At 42.1% G+C, this 20,780-nt stretch overlaps 1 protein-coding gene and 1 long non-coding RNA gene across 5 annotated transcripts in view; one reads left to right on the top strand and one right to left on the bottom strand.

Moving 5' to 3' along the window:
* LOC128695568 (uncharacterized) overlaps positions 1-20,780 on the top strand; it is a 95,217-nt gene that overhangs the window by 37,549 nt on the left and 36,888 nt on the right. The gene's annotated exons all lie outside the window — the stretch shown is intronic.
* ec (echinus) overlaps positions 6,256-20,780 on the bottom strand; it is a 458,553-nt gene continuing 444,028 nt past the window's right edge. For all 4 annotated transcript variants that reach the window (XM_070093184.1, XM_070093186.1, XM_070093185.1 and 1 more), the window contains 5 exons: positions 15,368-15,814; positions 12,670-13,986; positions 11,976-12,167; positions 11,606-11,795; positions 6,256-10,726 (listed from right to left, as the gene is read on the bottom strand). In XM_070093184.1, the coding sequence (XP_069949285.1) occupies positions 7,140-10,726; positions 11,606-11,795; positions 11,976-12,167; positions 12,670-13,986; positions 15,368-15,814 (5,733 nt within the window). In that variant the 3' untranslated portion in view covers positions 6,256-7,139. The remainder of the gene's footprint in view (positions 10,727-11,605; positions 11,796-11,975; positions 12,168-12,669; positions 13,987-15,367; positions 15,815-20,780) is intronic.

Genomic DNA, 20,780 nt, shown 5'->3' with positions numbered 1-20,780 from the left:
ACTGAGCGGGCTGCCCATTGCCATCTCAAAGCATTGTTTGTAACAGTTGTCTTGATACTTGAAGAAGTTGAAATTAACACAAAGTTCCACTAGATTGATGAAATCTAGAAGAGGTAAAGGGAGGTTGTGGTTTTCAGTGAGCCTCTGTCTTAGAATGTTGATTGCAGCGTCAGTAGGAACGTTGGTAAAGATGGCAAACTTCCTTTCCTCGACGTTCTACTGTGCAGATCTCCCGACAGTGACAAACTTCTCTTCAAAGTGTATAGAAAACCTACCAACAAGGACGATCTTATACACTTTTATTCACACCAAGACACCCGCACTAAGAGAGGAGTCCTCATTGGCTTCTTCTTGAGAGCTCTTCGCATCTCCAGCCCTTGTTTTCTAGAAGAAGAATGCACTTACTTAACACAAGCCTTTACACGTCTTCAGTTCCCATCTTTCTTCATCCGATATTGCAGACTCAAGGCACAAGCTATCCTCAACAAACCGCCCATGGAACAGCCCCCTAAACAGTTCATAGTACATACTCCCATGTGGCGATGTTGCCACGAATACTCGCCGGGCACTTGCTATGAGTAACATCAACGTTTCCACCATAAACACATCATCTATCAAAGACCTCACTACGAAACGCAGCCCCACACCTCTAACTTCTACAGCAGGCGTCTACACTATCCCCTGTGGGTTCTGTCCCAAGAAATATGTAGGCGAGACAGGCAGAGATCTTGCAGTCCGCCTAAATGAGCATCGAAATGCCTCTAACAGAGACGATGTAAGGTACCCCTGTGTCCTCCACAGAGACTCCACGGGGCATTTGATGAACTGGAATGAGGCACAACTCGTTCTCACCGAACCAGACCTCAGACGCCGACGGTGCCTAGAAGCCTCACTAATCGCCGTCACCGACACTATAGAACGCAACACTGGAAACTACAAAATTTCAAAAACATTGGCATACATGATACTTAAGCAGCACCAACCCAACAACACAGGAGTCACATGATTTCATCGTCTACCCGTCCTCATCATAGGTAGAGGTTGTTTTGATAAAGACCTGCCTCGCATGAGCCAGTAGGCCTTCTACAGTGTTCCTCAATTCTTATGTTCTTATGACATTCCTCAGGTCACGTGCGTCACATCTCAGTCTCCGCCTATATATATAATGTCTTTCTACCTCTGTATGTTAGAAGTGATCAAGGTCCCAGGACCGAAACGTTTTCTAATAAATATGTTAGTGTTTGCTTACGTGTCTTTCTAAACCAACTTGTCGGTATTTATTACCAAGGTTATACCATCTTTATTGTAGATGTTTCACCATCCAGTGGCTTTATCAATACAAATTCAAGGACATAAATGGAAGACAGAAGAATGTCTACAATAAAGATACCCAGATGTTGCATGTGTGTCTAATTCTCATCTTGTCAGTATTATATACCATTTATGTACAACTTGTCAAGACACTGCAACATCATGGACTATTGGTCTGAGGACATCTACATAACCTTCATGGCTACTACTACTACTGCTAACCCATTCCTTGGGTGTGACCTACTTCCACTGGAGAATCCTGCTTGCCAGTGACTAGGCACTGGACTGCTACCCATCCCTTTCCACCTGATGCCAGTATATAAGCGCCAGTCTTCTTGCCTATGCCCCAGAATCTTCATGGCTACAGTGCTCTTCACACCAACTCCAAGGCTCAGGGACTGATTACCTCATCTTTTGTATATAGTTTTTGTCTTCCATTCATGTTGAATTTGTATTGATAAAGCCAATGGGTGGGGATATGTCTACAATAAAGATACCTAGATATTGCATGTGTCTAATTCTCAAGTTTTTTTTTTTTTTTTTGTTTACACTATTGGCCACAAAATTTTACTCCTCAGACTAAAGCCCAAAATGCACTTGTATACTAGCAAGTTTCTTTTGTGCCTAACAATGTTTTATTATGTGTAGACTACATTATTCTTGTACAGAATTAAAAGAAATAAAAATTTGTATATGAATTTGAATCTGAATGTACTGTGGACTCAGAATCTGCATGTACTACGGTGTCTTGTAGCTAGGTTGGTAGCACACTCGGCTCACACGTTGAATGTCCATGGTTCAATCCCCAGTACAGGCATGTTTCTTTACACCTGCTGCCCCTGTTTGCCTAGCAGCAAGTAGGTATCTAGGTGCCAGCTGACTGATGTGTGTTGCATCCTGGGTGACAAGATTAACAACCTAAGTTGCCCAAAATACTCTGCATAACCAGGGGTTTTCTGGAAAGTACAGCATGTCATTGATGTCAGCTAGGTCTGTATAAGTTGTATCATGTAATTGTAGAAATAAAGATTATTATTATTTACTCAGTCATAGCTGTTTAAGGCTGGTGTGAGTTCACACCATCTACCAGAATTTTATTTTTCAGTAATATTATTTGGTTGTTCGGGTTATTTTCAGATACTCTGTGTTATGTCATATGGCACTATAGTGGTTATATAAAACAGTACTGTTATTAGTCACAAAAGGAAGAAACTAAACTCATATGGGTTAGTCAATGCTAGTGGTGGAATAGGTTTATTTCTTGCTTGCTATCTTTGTGTCTTAGCCTTTTGACTTGTGACCCTTGAAATTAAGTTATGTCAGTATTGTGATTTTTCATAAAAAGAAATTAGTATCTAAAATGATAGACAATATTTTTCTGGAGATAATGACTCCAAAAATATGAAATTTGATGGAGAACTTACCAAAATATGCAGGCATTAGGTTAGCAATTTGGGTGTAATTTATTCATCAGTGATTTTTGCTCTTTGAAGCTTATGTTACACCAGTTACATGGCTCAAATTGTTCCTCGCTTATGGCATGGACATGTTCTGGATGAGCTGACCCCAGATGGATGATTGTGGGTCATCAGCATTTTCAGCACTATTTCTGGCACCCTGAGCACTTTCGATCACTAAATGTTTAAACCTAAAGAACTCATCCTCAGTTCCATAATCCTCATTGTTGCTGTCACTGAGGAATAATGCACATTGAGTTTGCCTGAGAGTTGAGACCCTTGTGTCTGCATGGCATGTTGAACAGTGGCATACTAAGATGGCGTTCCCACAATGCACTGCAGCAACCCAAATTTTTTGTATACTACTCACAATGACCATGCAGACCCATTTTCTGATGGCTAGGCCTACCGGGCCTCTCCTGCCAGATTTGAGGCTGCTAGAATTTATACTTAGACCAACTTAAGTGGCACTGCCATCAGTAACTTAGATCTCAGTGGAAGACAGTGAAAGGGATAATGTGGATGAGAATACAGTTGTTTGAAGAATGGTTTGGTTAAAAGATTCTTTGATCACTTTATGTAGGGAGTACTTTAATATATTTTTTAATGGTTCTCTGGGTTTCTGGCACATGCTGTACCTATAAACAAAGTGAAAAATCAGAAAGTTCAGGAGGTAAATTACATTGGCTTAAAAAAATTCCTGATTGTACTCAGAAAATTTCTCGGCTGCTGTAGTTTTAATCCTAAATATTTGCAGAAGCACTTTAATTTGTTAAATTATTGAACAATTACCTTGAACATTGTGATTTTTTTTATTGCATAATGGACTTCCTTGAAGAGGAGTTTAATTTTTTTTTTTTTTTTTTTTTTTTTTTTAATTTTTTCAAGGAAAACATTTTCCACACTATCTGCAGGTTTAAGGCCAAGGAAGCCACTCAGTACTAATACATCTTGGGGCAATATGTTGACTGTGTTGGTGTTTGTAAACATGTTTTTTATAAAGTTAATCACATAATTTTTTTTTTCAAAGGACTTTTAAACCAAGACATTTCAGTTTCTTGAATCAAGGCATCCTCCTTGAAAGGAAAGTGATTCTGAGTATTCAGCAGGTGTTAGAATGGGAAAAAAGTAGTTTATGGGATTTGATGTGCTGAAAACATCAGCAAGGTTACATTTATTAAGGGATTCATGTAAATTGGTTAGCTGGACTTGAGGTGAGAAGTGCATTGCCTGCACTCTGAAGGATTGGTGGGGATGTTGTGTTTTAAGAGTTGTTTGAATTGTGATGTCCAGGTATTTCTGGCAAGACAGCTATTAAATAAGTGATGGTGAATATGTTTGTGGTGATGGTATTGAACTCATCAGGAGAAATTAGAAAATTTCTCATAATGCAGGTCTTAGTTGTATGATGACTGCTCTGTGAAGCATTTGGTCATATGACCTAGACTTTCCATTGGCTTACTGGTTCACTCCATCAAAACATTTAATATATATTGTAAGATGTTATAGTCAAGTTTCTCCATACCACTTAAAAACACTTTGATGACCTGAGTTTGACGTATGCATGACTTTTTTGGGGTCACCTGGCTAAAGAAAAAAGCTGCTCTCATAGCAAGCTTGGTGTGCAATTCTGATACCATATTTAGATAATGTTCATGTCTACCTTGTGATGGTACCAAGACCCATTACCTTTGTGACCTAGGTTGTAGACCAGGCCTCCTAGTTAATGGCATGCCAGCCATACCATTAGTGCTAGCAGCATACAGTTGTGTAGCCACCACAGCCTGGCTGGTCAGGAACACCTTAAAGATGGTTATTTTTCAATATTGTTACATTTGTGAGACCAAACCTATAGGGGTCACACAACACCTGGGAAAACAAAGAGACATTTAGGTTTGATGCAAGACAGGGGTCTTTCAATAGTTAACTTTATATTTAAAAAAGTATATTGACTATCTTGAATCATTTATGCTTAGAGATAGATTATGATATCCTCATATTGCAACTTTGCTTTTCATCTTGCATGCATTCTGCTCTTGTAATTTCAGTTTTCAAATTCATTCTCTTTGAACATGGTTATCTGTAGATCATTTATATTCATCAACTTTATGATGGATTTTTATTGTAATTTAAGTTTTTATAGAGTAGCTGAAATTTATCCTTATTTTCTGTGGCCCTCTGAAAGACTTCATATTCATTGACTTGTAGATTTACTTTGTTCTTGGTGTATGCCACACTCACAAATTCTATCTTCAAATGGTGATACAGCACTGATTTATGTCAGACTAAGGGATAACTGCAGCAAATACAGATGTTGAAATAATTATATGAAAGGAAAGGGTATTTAAAATAAAAAAAATGGAAATTTCCTTGCTGAATTAATATTTTTAAAAATTAACTACTGTACTGTAAATATAATTGTTTAAATTAAATTCCAGTAATGTACATAGAATAGTGCTCAAGCAGGATATTTTTGTGTTGCTTCATGCTAGGCTTCATATATCTATATAAATTACTTAAGATTACAGTGGAACCTCAAATTTCGAACGTATCGATTATCGAACTCTGAAAATACTAGAACCCTATTTTCGAACCACTGGGTACCGGACCTCTCTGGCAGCCTGCTCTGTCCATGTCCCCACGCAGGCGCCGTGAGCCAGTCTGGTTTTGTTGATGCTTGAGTGAACACTAACCTGCGATCTCATTCAAACATTTTATGATTATTTCATTGTGTTTAGTGCTTGTGGGACTGTGAAATAAGCTACAATGGGAGCAATGAAACTTGCTAGTGGTACCCCTGTGGTAAAGAAAGTGAGAAACACCATAGATGTGAAGAAGGAAATAATACGGAAGTGGAATGATGTCCAAATGTTTGTGGAAAAGTACCACTTTGAGTAAGCTGAAACAAGCCATCTTTGCAACAAGTTCAGTGACAGAACCATGTCCCATTTTAGGGAAATTAGATTATTATTATTATTATAATCAAAAGGAATGGGAAATCTTAGAGGCACCAGAAACAGAGGACTGTGGACAGTTATTTTGTGAGACAGGGGTCCAGTGACTCTCAAGCTGGTCCTAGTGGCATTAAAAGACAGAGAAGGGCAGTAACCCCAGCGAGGGCTTTGATACCTGAAGTCCTCATGGAGGGGGATTCTCCTTCCAAAAACTAACCCCAACTCCCTATCTTCAAGATGCCATCACCAATCTTCAGTAAAGGTAAGTAAAATGTTATTTCATATGTTTATTTAAATTTATTAATACATAATTGAACACTTTGTTGTGTATGTAAAACTATAATCTCTAAGATGTATTTTTTTTGTGAATACAATATTTTTGGGTTTCTGGAACAGAATTGGATTTCCATTATTTCTTATGGGAAATATTGCTTCACTTTTTAGACTTATCGAATTTAGAACTAACTCCTGGAACAGATTAAGTTCGATATTTGAGGTTCCACTGTATTAAAATGGGTTAAATAAACACATAATAGCATCATAGAGCTCTGTTTAATAAAAAACATACAAAAGCTGCCAATTATGTACAGTAATTTTTTAAAGAATAATTTGTTTTTACATGATATATACAAATTTTGGCACATAACATGGTCACATTCACATGCACACAAGTGTGCAAAAACAAGTGTTTGACTGTACAATAAATACAAATGTAATATAATAACAGCAGTTAAGCTTAAAAACAAGCTGATATTGAGATCCATAACAGATTATCACAATGAAAGAAGATTCTTAACCACACAAGGATGGGGTACTAGGTTGGCAGGCACAGGCCTGATGCTCCACCAGACAACTAGAGAATTGTGACAGCACAGGTACTTGTAGACATCACGTAGTCAGTATCAAGTGGCACCAATGTCTCTTAATCAGATTAACAGGTACAGTTAATTTCATTAAAATATAAAATATTTAATATAAATTAAAATGAATAATCACAACACTGGTACCACAAGGGATGAGGGGTAATATAGATTCGCTGATCACTGCACAAACATTGGTTCTAATAAACAAATCTGCACATAGGAGACAAACTTGAGACATTTTGGGGACTGATTAATGGTCCAAGTCAGACTTAAACAGTCATAAATTTTAGTATCGTATGTGCTGGTTATTGTGTGTTGTTCCATTCATGGTATTATGCCTTTTTAAGTCTTTACTGGTTCTAATGCCTAAAACCTCTTAGTCAACGACTACATCACCTCCTAATACCGAGCATCACTGATACGCAATGATCATGAGCCTTTACGACTATTGTCATGTCTTTTGCTTTTGAGAATATCTGGAGTTTAGGCGATTTATGACATCATTACGACGCATGATTATTACGACAAAGGGGATTGTGACGAGGGGTTGAGTATTATGCTTTAGGCTTGAATCTTGACATATAAAAGTCACAATCATTGCAATATGTGGAAGGTGGGTTAACACACTTTTTTCTGCAAAGATTACAGGGCTGCAGAGCAGTGCCTGTGCTGGGTGCTGTAGCAGGCTTCTTAGAGGATTTGTTTACAGTAGAGTAAATAGCAGAAGGGTCCAAAGGCCCACAAAAGTGACTTGGTCCTCCCTTAATGCCTCCCCTGCCAACACTACCATACCCAGACCCATGTTGTTGTGTTTGTGACTGTTGTGAATGGTTGTGGGGGGTTTGCTGCTGTGATGGGTGGCTGGACTGTTGTGAACGGTTAAATGCACCAGCAGGTGTGTAACCAGAGTAACTGTTTGGTTGACCAGTATTGCCTGGGTGGCTAGAACGACCCTGGGGATGTACTGATTGATGGATCTGCGAGTGCATTTTTTGATGGTGGGACTGTGGTTGTCCTTGCACAGAGCTTGGATGTGGAACACGTTGGTAGGAAGGATAAGCCCTTTCTGCTTCAGAGTGATGTTGCAAACCAAGACTGCTGTTCTGGCGAGTCATCATTCCAGGGTAAGGTACTGCTGCTTGTCGCTGTTGCTGCTGCTGAGTCGGATAGTGTGGAGTCTGCTGCTGTGGCTGCTGTTGTGTTATGTGTCGGATATGTTGTTGCCCTGGTCTAGTTGAATGTTGGCCAGGGAGAAGATGAGGCATCTGAGAAGCATGCAAACCACTGGCAAGGTTCCACCCCTGATTTTGATTTTGTCCATGAGTAGCTTGAGTATTTGACACCTGGTTAGGCTGTGAATGAGGCTGGGGGCCCATTGTCTTGGTAGTTGCCTGGTGATGAGGAATACATGGGGGAGGCTGGTATGGGGGTGGCATTCTCAGTTGTGTGGTGCTGTTGCTCTGTGAGGCCTGCTGGTACTGCTGTCCATGGGGATGTGTTAGGTGACAGTGTCCAAGATGAGGTTGTGTAGCAGATGGTACAGAATGGTGTTGTGTAGATGGAGGCTGGGTAGAATAAACTTGAGATGGGTGAGGCTGTTGGCTAGTGGACTGGGGTGAGTAAGACTGTGCTGGATGAGGGTGAGCTTGGGGATGCAGTGGTTGATTATGAACTGATTGAGCATGATAGTTCTGTGGGGTGTGGGTCTGGGCTGTAGGATGCGACTGCATATACGAATGTTGTGCCTGAGGCTGACTCTGTGGGTTGCTTACAGACTGGTAATGTGGGCTAGCCTGTGGAGTAGGCACACTAGGTTTTGTCTGTGTTGTACAATTTGACCTGGGACTGACTGACTCCCCACAAGATGAAGTGTCTGTGTCTGACATGGATGCTGATGAAGTTAAGGCAGATTTCAAGACCCTTTCAAGAATTGGATTGGGGATATATGCATCTTCCTCTTCATCTTCTGCTGTTGCAACTAGCACCACTTGATCACAAAATGTGACACTTTTTTTAGATTTTTTCTTCTTTGCACCATCACTAGAGTTTGTGTCTGTACTAGTATTTAATTCAGAATCTTCTTTGGCACCATCACTTACACTATCTTTACAAATACCATTAGAACTTTCGCCGTGTTCATTTCGTGTCCGATAAGAAGAACTAAGTCTGCTTTCATGACCACTGTGAGAAGGGAGCTGGAGTGAGTTACACTGAGTATATTCCCTCGTAAACAGTTCCTTGCTGACTGTCCGTTGCCGTTCACTGATTTCTTCTCTTGTAGACTGCTGAGGTGCAGCTGGAGGCTGGGCAACACTGCTGTCTACTTCATCACTTCCACAATCACTTTTACTTGTCATGCTCACACTCTCGAACTTTGAAGCTAGGTTGCGAACTGAGGTTGTCCCACTGTCCCGAATGATGGGACAGTCATTTTCTTTAACATCATTTTTTGCCTCGGAGCCGGGTCCATTCTGATCCTGCATCTTCTTCCGCATAGCTGCTTGTTTAGCCTGCAGTTCTTGTAGCCAGTCACTGCTGCTTTTTGATGCTGATTTAACCCGATCATCAGTGTTTGTACCTGTACTTTCTTTATTCTCAATTATTTGCTGTCGCTTTTGTTGTAGCTGCGCCAACAAACTTGAGGGTTCTTGGGCACTAAGGGCCTCGGGGGTAGCCCTGGACACCGGTGGGGGAGGAGGCAAAAGTCCCCTAATCTTAAGATCCTCCACAGCCTCTTCCAGTGGAGGAGGAGGAGGAGGAAAGTCCTCACTGCTTTGTCTTGAGTGAGAAATATTAGACCAAGATGGAGGAGGATTAATTTGAGATTTAGACTGATTTGTTGTTTGGTGACCTTGGTAGTGTTGCTGGTGGTTAAGTTGCTGCTGCTGTTGATGTATTAGATGCTCTTTTTGGTGAGTTTGTTCATGTTGGTGATTCATCAGCTGCTCTTGTTCATGAGGCTGCTGATGTAGCTGAGGCTCCCTGGGTGTACCTTCTTGGTGTACATCAGCACAGATAGTAATTTGTGCAGGCGTGCCAGGTGGTGGCGGTTGTGGCTGTTGCTGCTGCTGTTCTGGGTAGATAGAACCACTGTAAGGGAGGGAGTTGGTCTGATACATATCATATTGTGAGAACTGTGTGTGAAGATACGGCAAAGATTGGGGTTCAGTTTTAAGCAAGTGGTTGGCAATTTCTGGGGTGTAGCATCGAGGAGGCAGTGCTGGTGGATCTTCACCCTGATGATCACTTGGTGGGAGAGGATATGGTGGTCGCTTTTCACGCTTCTTGTCCTCCTTTCTATTTTTCTCATTTTTATGTGAAAGTTGAGAAGTAATGCGTTGTGGAATGGGAGGAGGTACTTTAGTGGCTGCATTGTTCTTAGCAGGAGACAATCCTTTACCTACACTTCCATGGAAACTCTTCCTCATGAGCTTACTACGTTCAAGGTTGGGATTGCTGTACTCTAAGTGACCCTCACTCAAATACCCTGCCATGGTTTTCTCACCTGAAGGTGTGGTTGGACGTGAGAAACTACGGACTTCCAGGTCATCTGTAACAGACTTTGGATTCTCTCCATCTTGACCCTCTCGAAGATCTGGCATGCTACGGTTCTTGCGTCGGATGAGGCCTCCCATGAGCAACTTTCGTCGAATCTTGTGTTGCTTTTTCCCAATTGACTTTTCTTCTTTTACTTCAACAATCGCATTTACATCATCCTTTTCATTGCTTTTTTTTGAACCCTTAGAACTATGATCGCTGCCATAGTCACTGTCAACAGCACGGTTCTTCCCACTTTTCTTTTCCTTGTGTGATTTGTCCTTTGTCTTTTCACTACTCTTCTTCTCCTTTGATTTTTCCAGTTGAATCTCATCATCTTTCCTTGATGCTTTCTCAGATAACTTCTTCCCTTTTTTCTTGGGCAGTGTAGCATAAATTTCAATGTTAGTATTTTGAAGTTTCTCAGCTGTCTGTGCCAAAGTTACGGCCGTATCTAGCTGCTCCTGTGACCTGGCCTGGGACCCACTGGAAGCATCGCGTGAACCCTGTCTGCTGTGGTGAACTGACCCTTCTCGAGACCCTTGCCGACTAGTGCGTGACCTCTGAGAGTCCCGCGAGCCCTGGCGACTGTGGTGGGGACCATCTAAGAGAGATTATCAAGGTTAATATTCAAGTGTTTAAATTTGGGAGCAATGTCTTACTCCTGAAAATCTTGTTTAAAAATTATAAACAAGATCAATCTGAAAACAAAACATATAAAGAAATCCTGAACTCAGCGAGCTGTTTAGTTATTTATTAAGCAACATATGAAAATATTACTTTGTCACACACAGGTTTAGTGCTTATATTTTAATATAATAATTAAGTTACTACAATATATTAAGTACTTTTTATTTAAATTGAATCATTTTACATATTGCAAATTGTCACATTCCAACATTTCCTCAAAGGGATATCATTTCATTGGGGTTAAACAAGAAGTTATTCTTCATGATTATATGAATATAGATACTGGAAATTTGTAGAAGTGATTTTTCGAAAACTGACAAGGTGACATATGAGACACTTGTACAACATTTAGTATGATGGCAATGCTGTCAGACACAGCAACACCTTGGGATCTTGATGCAGGGAATTCTTTAAAGCTTGCCTAAACCTATAGGCATGATCTGCTTCCATTAGTGGACTTTTTTCACTGGTAATGCCACCTACCACTGCTTCAACTCACCTGTCTGCAATATATAAGCCCCTTCTCTGTGCATATGCTGTACTTTAAGATTGATGGACTGAACACATTGACTCCAGACTGAGGGACTGTTTATCTCAAGCTCCTCATCTTCCATTGTTCTACTCTGTACTGGACTGAAGAAGCCATTAGCTGGCAAAATGTATCCAGAGTAAAGATACTCAAGTGTTGTGCAAGTGTCTCATTTATCATACTGGAAATTAAATATCAACATAACCATCTATTGCTATCTTCCTGAAGAAAGGAACATTAACATGATGCATAAATAAATCATACCAAGTTTATACTGGCCCTCCCATGCTGCAGTCTCCTCCTGTATGAGGATGCGGCGGTGCAGCGAGCGGGCACGCATAACACACGTGTTATGCTTCATTCTGGCAAAGGTAAGGGAGTGAGCATTGTTGTAAGGTGCATCCATCGCTGCCCTGGTTTTGGCAGCCGCAGCATTGCACAGATCCAATGCACCCTGTAAATACACAAAATTAGCAATAACTAAAATAAGCTGCTAATGGGTATTATTTTTTTCAAAAAAATTTTCTTGTAATGATACAGTATACTAAGAATATGGACCCTGATGAAATAAGGAATAAGCTTTTCTTGTAATGATATATAGAGCATATGGACTTTAATGACGAGAAATACTAACCGAAAGATCTCCGGATTCTTCGCGAGCACGGGCCTCCTCCAGTAAGGAATCGGCAGCCAAGCAAAGTGTCTCACAGTTACTGCCAGTTTCACTCTCTGTGAGTGTGCTGACACTACTACTGTCCTGCTGACTTCCCCCAGTATATGTGCCAGGACTGTCACTTGTTTGTACACACTCTGGGATCTGCTGAAGCTGTTGAAGAAAATATGGACTTAATGATAGTTCATTTCTAAAATTCTGTTACCATAGTGTTCAAAATTACATGTTTCTTAATGTTAGCCACTTCCCTTTCAATATAAAAACAAAATTTAATTCTATGAAGAAGAGTACAGTATACTATACAATTGGGGTTGTCATATATAAACTACTTTACAGAAAGCCTCTTTTTATGCATAGTATTTTGGGCAACAATAGCTGTTTTGCTAGAAGTGCATGGACAATATACAAGTCAAATGGGCCTGTGAACTGCAGCATCCCAACTGAAGTCTGGCTAACTGGTTTTCCCTAAATTCCTTCATAAATGTTGCCTTGCTCACACTTCAGCAGCATACCTTTACTTAACGTGTGACAGTAAATTACAGCTGACCATCCCACAAATTAACAAAGTCTATGCAAGATGTGTAATGCCATACAACATACACACTCCAAAAGTTTTTTATTTTTATTACCCTGTATTTATAACACAAATGCTTACCTGCAGGTTATGTTTCAGGTTCTGCTGGATGGGATAAGAGTCGTTAGAAGAAAGTGAGTAAGAATCATAGCCAGGGTCATACTGGCCATTAGGGGCAGTGTTAGGGGGCTGCCCAGTGGGGTTGTGGGCATGGACGTGTTGTGAAGGGACACCCACGCCAAGGTTCGCATACTCTGGGTGGTCATTGCGAGATGGGCTGGGTGGTGCCTTGGTAGTGGGCGAGGGTGGTTGGCGGCCTGCCTTGCCTACTATAAATAGGTAGGGATGCTCCAGTGATGTGGACGACGATGAGGAGGCACTATTCCGGTCGCCGCTCCAGTTACCAGAGTCTCTGCGCCGAGGCACGTTGCTGCCCTCTGGCATTTTTATGCCATCTTTTTCGAATTGTTCCAGAGAGGAGTTGCTGTTTCGGTTACCATGCTGGTTGTAACCATTGCAACTCACAGAACGCTGTCGTTCCTGTCGCTGCTGATCATTTCGCCTGCCAACGTACACAGAATCGTCAGAGTCGAGTCGTCCCCTTCCCGGGATGGAGGGTTTATTGGGCAGGACAGTGCCACTTTGTTTGATGCTCTCCAGCTGCCGTCGGTAGTTGGAGGTGCTACCGTCGAACACCTCATCACTGTGCGAATCAACATTGCCATCCTGGTATATGTGGGCAGCAAGGGCATGAATGTTCTGATAGTCCCTGTGGGCATCACGCTGTGAGGCTACTTCAGGGCTGGGTGTGATCGCTCGGCGGGGTGTGGGCCCTGATCCATCCCCACATTTCTCTGGATTGGGTGTAACAGCCCGACGTGTGGAGGTCTGGGAGTATGGCTCTCCAGATGTGGGCTTCAGTGGAGGCTGGGAGTTGCGAGTGTGTGGTCGGTGGCCAGATACTAGCGTCACTGTTCGTGGAGCACTGTCCACAGGCACTGGCGTCCCGCTGGGATTAGCATATAGCAGCAACAATGGCTGGAAATGACCACGTCTGCACTTGTCTACAACTTGCTCCCAGTGTGGCCCAATTTCGCGAACTGTGGCATCGTCGAAGTAAATCCACACACGGAGTTTGGTGTGGTAAAAGAATGTAGAGTAGTGTTTGCCATAGTAAGTGACAACACCAACAAGCTGGTGGTGGGTGTGCTGTGCCCAGCGGTCATCTACTACACTCTGAAAGACGTCCCTGAGTCTGAGTGTAGTGCCCACTGTGGCAAAGACTGCCATGATGTGCTCCAATGTGGGCCGCTCAGAGTCCCACACCACTCCTATGGACACGATCTCTGGTCTGTTCATCAACGTCCGGCAGATCTGGATCTTGGCCCCACATGCGCTCTGTCAAATTAACGTAATATTTAACATTACATTAGCTATCATTCGTATAACAAAAAAAATAAACCAAAAAATATTACAGTATATCAAAATATGAAATTTATGATTTCCATTAAATTTAAAGATTTGAATAAATTATCTAAAATATATCTAGATCATGTCACAGTTTCTAACAATGTAATAACATGTAATGTGCACGTACCCACGTGATTGTGTGTGTGTACTCGCCTAATTATGGCTGCAGAGGTCGATTCATAGCTCCTGGCCCCGCCTCTTCACTGGCCGCTACTGGGACACTCGCCCTGAACCATGAGCTTTATCTTTATTATATCTCTGCTCTGTGTGTGTGTGTGTGTGTGTGTGCGCGCACGTGCGTGCGTACTCACCTAGTTGAGGTTGCAGGGGTCGAGTCCAAGCTCCTGGCCCCGCCTCTTCACTGGTCGCTACTAGGTCACTCCCTGAACCATGAGCTTCATCGTACCTCTGCTTAAAGCTGTGTATGGATCCTGCTTCCACTACATCACTTCCTAAACTATTCCACTTCCTGACTACTCTGTGGCTGAAGAAATACTTCCTAACATCCCTGTGATTCATCTGTGTCTTCAGGATGGATAATGAGAACCTTCAAAACTAGGGAGGCCAAGCCCATGATGACACTCTTCAGGTCACTTGTTCTATCTAGGCTGGAATATTGCTGCACACTAACAGCACCTTTCAAGGCAGGTGAAATTGCTGACCTAGAAAATGTACAGAGAACCTTCACGGCGCGCATAACGGAGATAAAACACCTCAATTACTGGGAGCGCTTGAGGTTCCTAAACCTGTATTCCCTGGAACGCAGGCGGGAGAGATACATGATTATATACACCTGGAAAATCCTAGAGGGACTAGTACCGAACTTGCACACGAAAATCACTCACTACGAAAGCAAAAGACTTGGCAGACGATGCAACATCCTCCCAATGAAAAGCAGGGGTGTCACTAGCATGTTAAGAGACCATACAATAAGTGTCAGGGGCCCGAGACTGTTCAACTGCCTCCCAGCATACATAAGGGGGATTACCAACAGACCCCTGGCAGTCTTCAAGCTGGCACTGGACAAGCACCTAAAGTCGGTTCCTGACCAGCCGGGCTGTGGCTCGTACGTTGGTTTGCGTGCATCCAGCAGCAACAGCCTGGTTGATCAGGCTCTGATCCACCAGGAGGCCTGGTCACAGACCGGGCCGCGGGGGCGTTGACCCCCGGAACTCTCTCCAGGTCAGCTTCCAACTGTGTCCCCGTGTGTGTGTGTGTGTGTGTGTGTGTGTGTGTGTGTGTGTGTGTGTGTGTGTGTGTCTACTATAAAAGCATTTTTTTTACACGAGTGATTTTTTATGGTACTCACTGGACAGTCACGTATGTCACCCATGCCACCTGCTTTCTTCAGAAGTTGGCCAAACATGTCTAGCTGCTGATGCTGAGTCTGGGAGCCAGGATCACTTATCTGTCTGGCCTGGGCAGTGAGGGCAGAGGCAGACACATAATGTACCATCTGCGTGAAAGGAAGAGGTTCGGATGTGGCTCCGCAGTCACCACACACGCTCTGTTCCACCAGCGTCATGGCGAACCTCTGGTGAGGAATACAGTGGCGGGCACTACACATGTCCTCTGCCTCGCCGCTTGCCACATGGAAGTGGATACGAAGTAAAATGTTTTCAAAACACTCTGCAGCATCGTCCATGAAGCCCAGCTGGAACCGCTGCTGGTTGTAGAAGGTCTGAGCAAGAGCGCGGCGCAGTGCATCTGGTGGCAATGCAGACTCATGACTGTACTGAAGCTGAGAGAACAGTTCCTGCCGGGAAAAAATTAACATTTTAATCCACATCTTATTAGCCACATTAACAATAAATAAAACACTTACGTTTTCTTGCCACAAACATTCTGTCTGGGAGTTAAATAAACGGCACAGTATATACATGGAGAAGTGTCTTCCTCAATATGTATGCAAATTATAGGGATTAAAATATTAGTTTTAATTCTTGAGAATATCGGGTCACTTATCATTTTGTTAAAGTGGGCTGTATATATTTATACAGTAGGCCTCGTGCATAATTGTTTTTTTTTTTTGCGCAATTTCCTTATAGTAGTGTATGTTATGTAGACTAACCAAGGATAACCCAATTATGTCTAATAATGCAACTTATATCCATCGGGGCCCGATGGAAACAAGTTGCTGATTTAAAAAAAAAGTGAAAATTTAAATGCTCGACATTTCAACCATAGTTAAAATTAATCGGATGAGAACATAAGAATGGATGAGCACTATAGCTAGGCAGGTCCAACTCACCCCTCCACACCCGCTCATATACTTTGCTAACCTATTTTTAAAGTTACCCATTGGAAGTTCTCGCTTCAGTGACGGTACTCGGGAGTTTGTCCACTCATACACAACTCTTAAACTATTTTTTTTAATCTACATTTTTTCCAACTTGAACCCAGTGTTAGAGTCCTGTCTTGGTTAGATATTTTTAGCACATTATATATAAAGTGTTTCAAAAATATGGACCCACTCGGTATGGTCTCACAAACGTGGCCTTAACATACGCCAGACAGTCGTATGAGGGATCGCAAGTCTGCTAGTAGTGCCAGCCTATATCCTTTATTTATTCCTTTCTCTCATATCCCCATTTCTACACTTGCTTTGTGTTCAGGTGAGTGCTTCCTGCTGTGTTGAATATTCAGATGAATGCTTCCTGCTGCGTTGAATATTCAGGTGAGTGTTTCCTGCTGTGTTGTGTGTGTTCAGGTAAATGCTTCCTGCTGTGTTGAATATTCGGGCGAGTGCTTCCTGCTGTGTTGAATATTCAGGTGAATGCTTCCTGCTGCGTTGAATATTCAGGTGAGTGTTTCCTGCTGCGTTGTGTGTGCTCAGGTAAATGCTTCCTGCTGTGTTGAATGTTCGGGCGAGTGCTTCCTACTTTGTGGTTCATTCTATGTACTGGGAGCCCTGTCTCCCCCATCCCTTCCGCTGGCCTCCTGTTTCTCTTCAATATCTAGTTGTCACCACCTTGCTACACTTCATGCATCATCTACACAAGTCTACGCTCATATATAGCCTAATAACATTGCCAGTAATGATGGACTGATGTATTAATGTTAGTATTTATCCTTCAGGCGTTACACAGTCAGGAACTACCATGTTTATTACATCCGTAAGTAAACGGACAGTAAGTTTATTTAGGTACAGCTACACATAAGTACAATTATCATACCTAGTAATGTGTAAATTACCTAGGATAACCCCCAAAAAATACATCGGTCTTTCGTGTACCTTTATGTAAATAAACTTACTCAATTTTCTATCTGTATGTTGCATACTGTGTAGTGAAATACTGAACATTACTGAACCAATACAGATCATTCTTTAGGAACAATGTGACCAAGAAGTGTCGGGAGAAGCTACGTTGGCCGCCACACCAGGACAACCATAGTCACCTTGGACCCCTCCTTCCCTTCACGTCCACTCTGATCGCTCATGCACATTCCTGGGAATCCATAGACCCGGACCAAGAATAAGAACGGTAGGACCCTCAACCTCGCCCCTTCCACGTGTACACATTCCTGGGAATCCATAGAGGCCTGGCATTTCTGAAATTCTAGGTCAGGTTCACGAATGGAAAAATATTGAACTGACAAAATATACACATCGAGAATCTTTGATACAATAGCGTAAATTAGCTCGTTTATAGCTAAGACAGCAGCATATTTTTCGTGAACTTTTATTTTTTCTCCGCTATAACTAATTAAATTCATATTTTTCTCATGTATTTATACATTTCCTATTCACAAAGGCTTTATTATAAATATTAAACAATAACAGGCGGTCAAGGTTGAAGGTTTCTACATTCCTACGAGGCAGGTCACTAGATCTGGTAAGAACTTGTTTGCTTCTTCAGGTAAAAGCTGAGAATTCTCTTTAAAACTATTTTTATACTATTATCGTAAGACACTTGAGCCAGCGACAAGCATACCAGAACGTGCGGAACCCGCTCCTAGGGAGGAGTGGACAGCTCTGTGCGAGATAGTGAAGGGAACAAATAAGGACAGTCAGGAGAACACAGAATGAACACTGCAGCAGGCCTACTTGCCCATGCGAGGCAGGTCTAAGTCTCCCACCGGCTTAAGCCAATTTATCACATCACTACTTCTCACCATACACACGTTATCATCTAATGTAAATTTTCTGTAATTCTCCACCACTCTCAGGATCTAGTGATTCATCGGTGAATATCTTGTGTAAACACACAAGCAGCTAATATTGATGCAATATTCGCGGATTTTGCAAATGCGACCAGGAGTAATAACTTGTACAATGAGGTCAATATGTACAACAGGAAAAGTAGGCAGTGTTCTAACATCACAGTGGTAATAAATATGTCACGTCTCACTAAAATCTTGAGTACCCAAAGGCACACTGCTGGCAAGATAGCAAAGTACAAAAGTCACCTCAGTACACAACACAAAAAAGACTATACATCAGCAAAGTCTTCCAGTAGTGACAAATTTCATCTTGGGTATGGGAGGAATTAATTAAGCATTCGGAACGAGGACAGTATACGGTATGTAAGCCAATCATGAAATAAAAAGCGAGGCACAAGGTAAAGAACTTCAGAAGTAGGTAGATCTGTCATTTGAAAAACACACTTAGGAAAATGCAACAAAGGCCAGGAAAATGACTAGCACCCAAAGCTTTAACACATCAAGAATAATATAATACTATCTTTATTTACTACAAGTACATGTACAAGGTATACAGACCTACCTGACATCAAGGACTATTATATAGAAAGCCGCTTGTTAAGCTGAGCATTTCGGGCAAGTTAGGTCAGTTTTGTCCCAGGATGCGACCCACACCCAGGTGCCCATCTTACTGATGGGTGAACAGAGACAACCATTGTAAAGAAACACGTCCGATGTTTCCACCCCTTCGCCGGGAATCGAACTCGGACCCTCACCATGTGAAGCGAGAGCTTCTGCCACCAGGCCACGGGGCACGGATGCACTGCAGCAGCAACGGGCCTACTGGCCTACTCAGCAGATCCTACTCTCACCTATGTTCGTGTTGGTCTATATAATTTTTAAAGCAACCTAAAGTGCTCGTTGGTAGTCTTCCCGTTGCGTTTTATGTTCATGTAACAGTGTGAGGCCCTCGGTGGAATCTCCCCCACTTAGGAACGGCGTTAAGTGCCTCAAGCTTATCGCTGATTTGCTGCACCTAATAATTACAGGTAATGTTATTCATTGGTAAGACACATAGGCAACAGTTAGGTATCCATTCAGAAACGTTTCGCCTACACAGTAGGCTTCTTCACTCGGAGTACAGAAAGTTGGCAGGAACAGTTGAGATGTGAAGACGATATAATCAGTCCATTACACTTGAAGGCCTAGATTTGAGGTTATCAGTCCCTTAGCCTGGAGAAGAGTTCTGTTTCAAAGTCTGAAACAATGTGAAGATCAAGCGACAGTGTGGAAACTTGTATACTGTTGGAAGGAGAGGTATAGCGTAGTAGAAGAATGGAATCACTGAGAGGTCACGAACCTTCTCTCCTGCCAGACTACCAGTGTACACTCGACCTAACCTACTCTCCTGCCAGACTACCAGTGTACACACTACCTAACCTACTCTCCTGCCAGACTACCAGTGTACACTACCTAGCCTACTCTCCTGCCAGACTACCAGTGTACACTTAGATCCAACCATTCTCACTTAAAAAAAATATCCAAGGTGTTATGTCTTCTGTACCAAGATGCCATTGTGTTGCAGTGTCTGACAGTGAATATCAAAATAGTATACAATACAGACAGGTTGGTAAGTAAAACACGTAGGCAACAGTTAGGCATCTTTATTCCGAAAAGTTTCGGAATAAAGATGCCTAACTGTTGCCTATGTGTCTTGCTTACCAGTCTGTTGGTATTGTGTACCATTTTGATATTCACAATGTTATTTATTACTAGCCTCCGCTAGTTTCTTAAGTCACGCATTTCTTTTAATTACTGCACATTAAGTTTAGCTCTCACACAAATGTTCCACATTAGTATGTTCTACTTGCTCACTCTTGTAGCAACTCTGGCTATACTGTGTTAGCAATGCGAGTAGTGGTTAGGGAATAGTTTAGCAACGTCATTGTAGATGAGGACATTAGAGCACTCCAGAAAGATTTGAACAGACTGATGCAGTGGCATTCACAGCTGGGGTGGGTGTCACTGGCATTTGTGTTACCTTTGATGTATCTTTGATATACCTTTGATGCGTTTCGAGTTTTTTAATCCATGAGCCTAGCCAACCAGGCTGTTGCTGATGGCGGCCTTCAGGCCCACATATCCATCACAGCCTAGTCGATCTGGCACTTGATTAAGATACTTGTCGAATATCCTCTTGACTTCTGCAGTTGCCCCAGCAGTGCTTCTAGTATCTTTGGTAAGATGTTGAATAGTCTGGGACCATAGATATTGATAGTGTGCCCATGGCGCCCCTGCTTTTCATTGGGTTTATTTTGAATTTCCTCCCGTATCTCTCACTCCAATGTGTTGTTGCAGCAATGTGCATGTTTGAGTCTGGTATTCACGGTTGTGGGGGGTGTAATGTTATACTGTACAATAAATGTACTCAGGCTGAGATGAGTGTTTAGAATTGAGGATCGTAATAAATACCGACAAGTACATAGTACATAATCATGGGAAGAGGTGATATTTTTTAATTTACAAACCTTTGGGACCAAAATGTCATTTAGCTCTATAGCTATAAAAAGAATTCTACT

This window comes from Cherax quadricarinatus, chromosome 42, assembly GCF_038502225.1.
Source record: "Cherax quadricarinatus isolate ZL_2023a chromosome 42, ASM3850222v1, whole genome shotgun sequence".
In the NCBI taxonomy this organism is placed as follows: domain Eukaryota; kingdom Metazoa; phylum Arthropoda; class Malacostraca; order Decapoda; family Parastacidae; genus Cherax; species Cherax quadricarinatus.
This window is presented reverse-complemented; position numbering and strand designations above follow the sequence as displayed.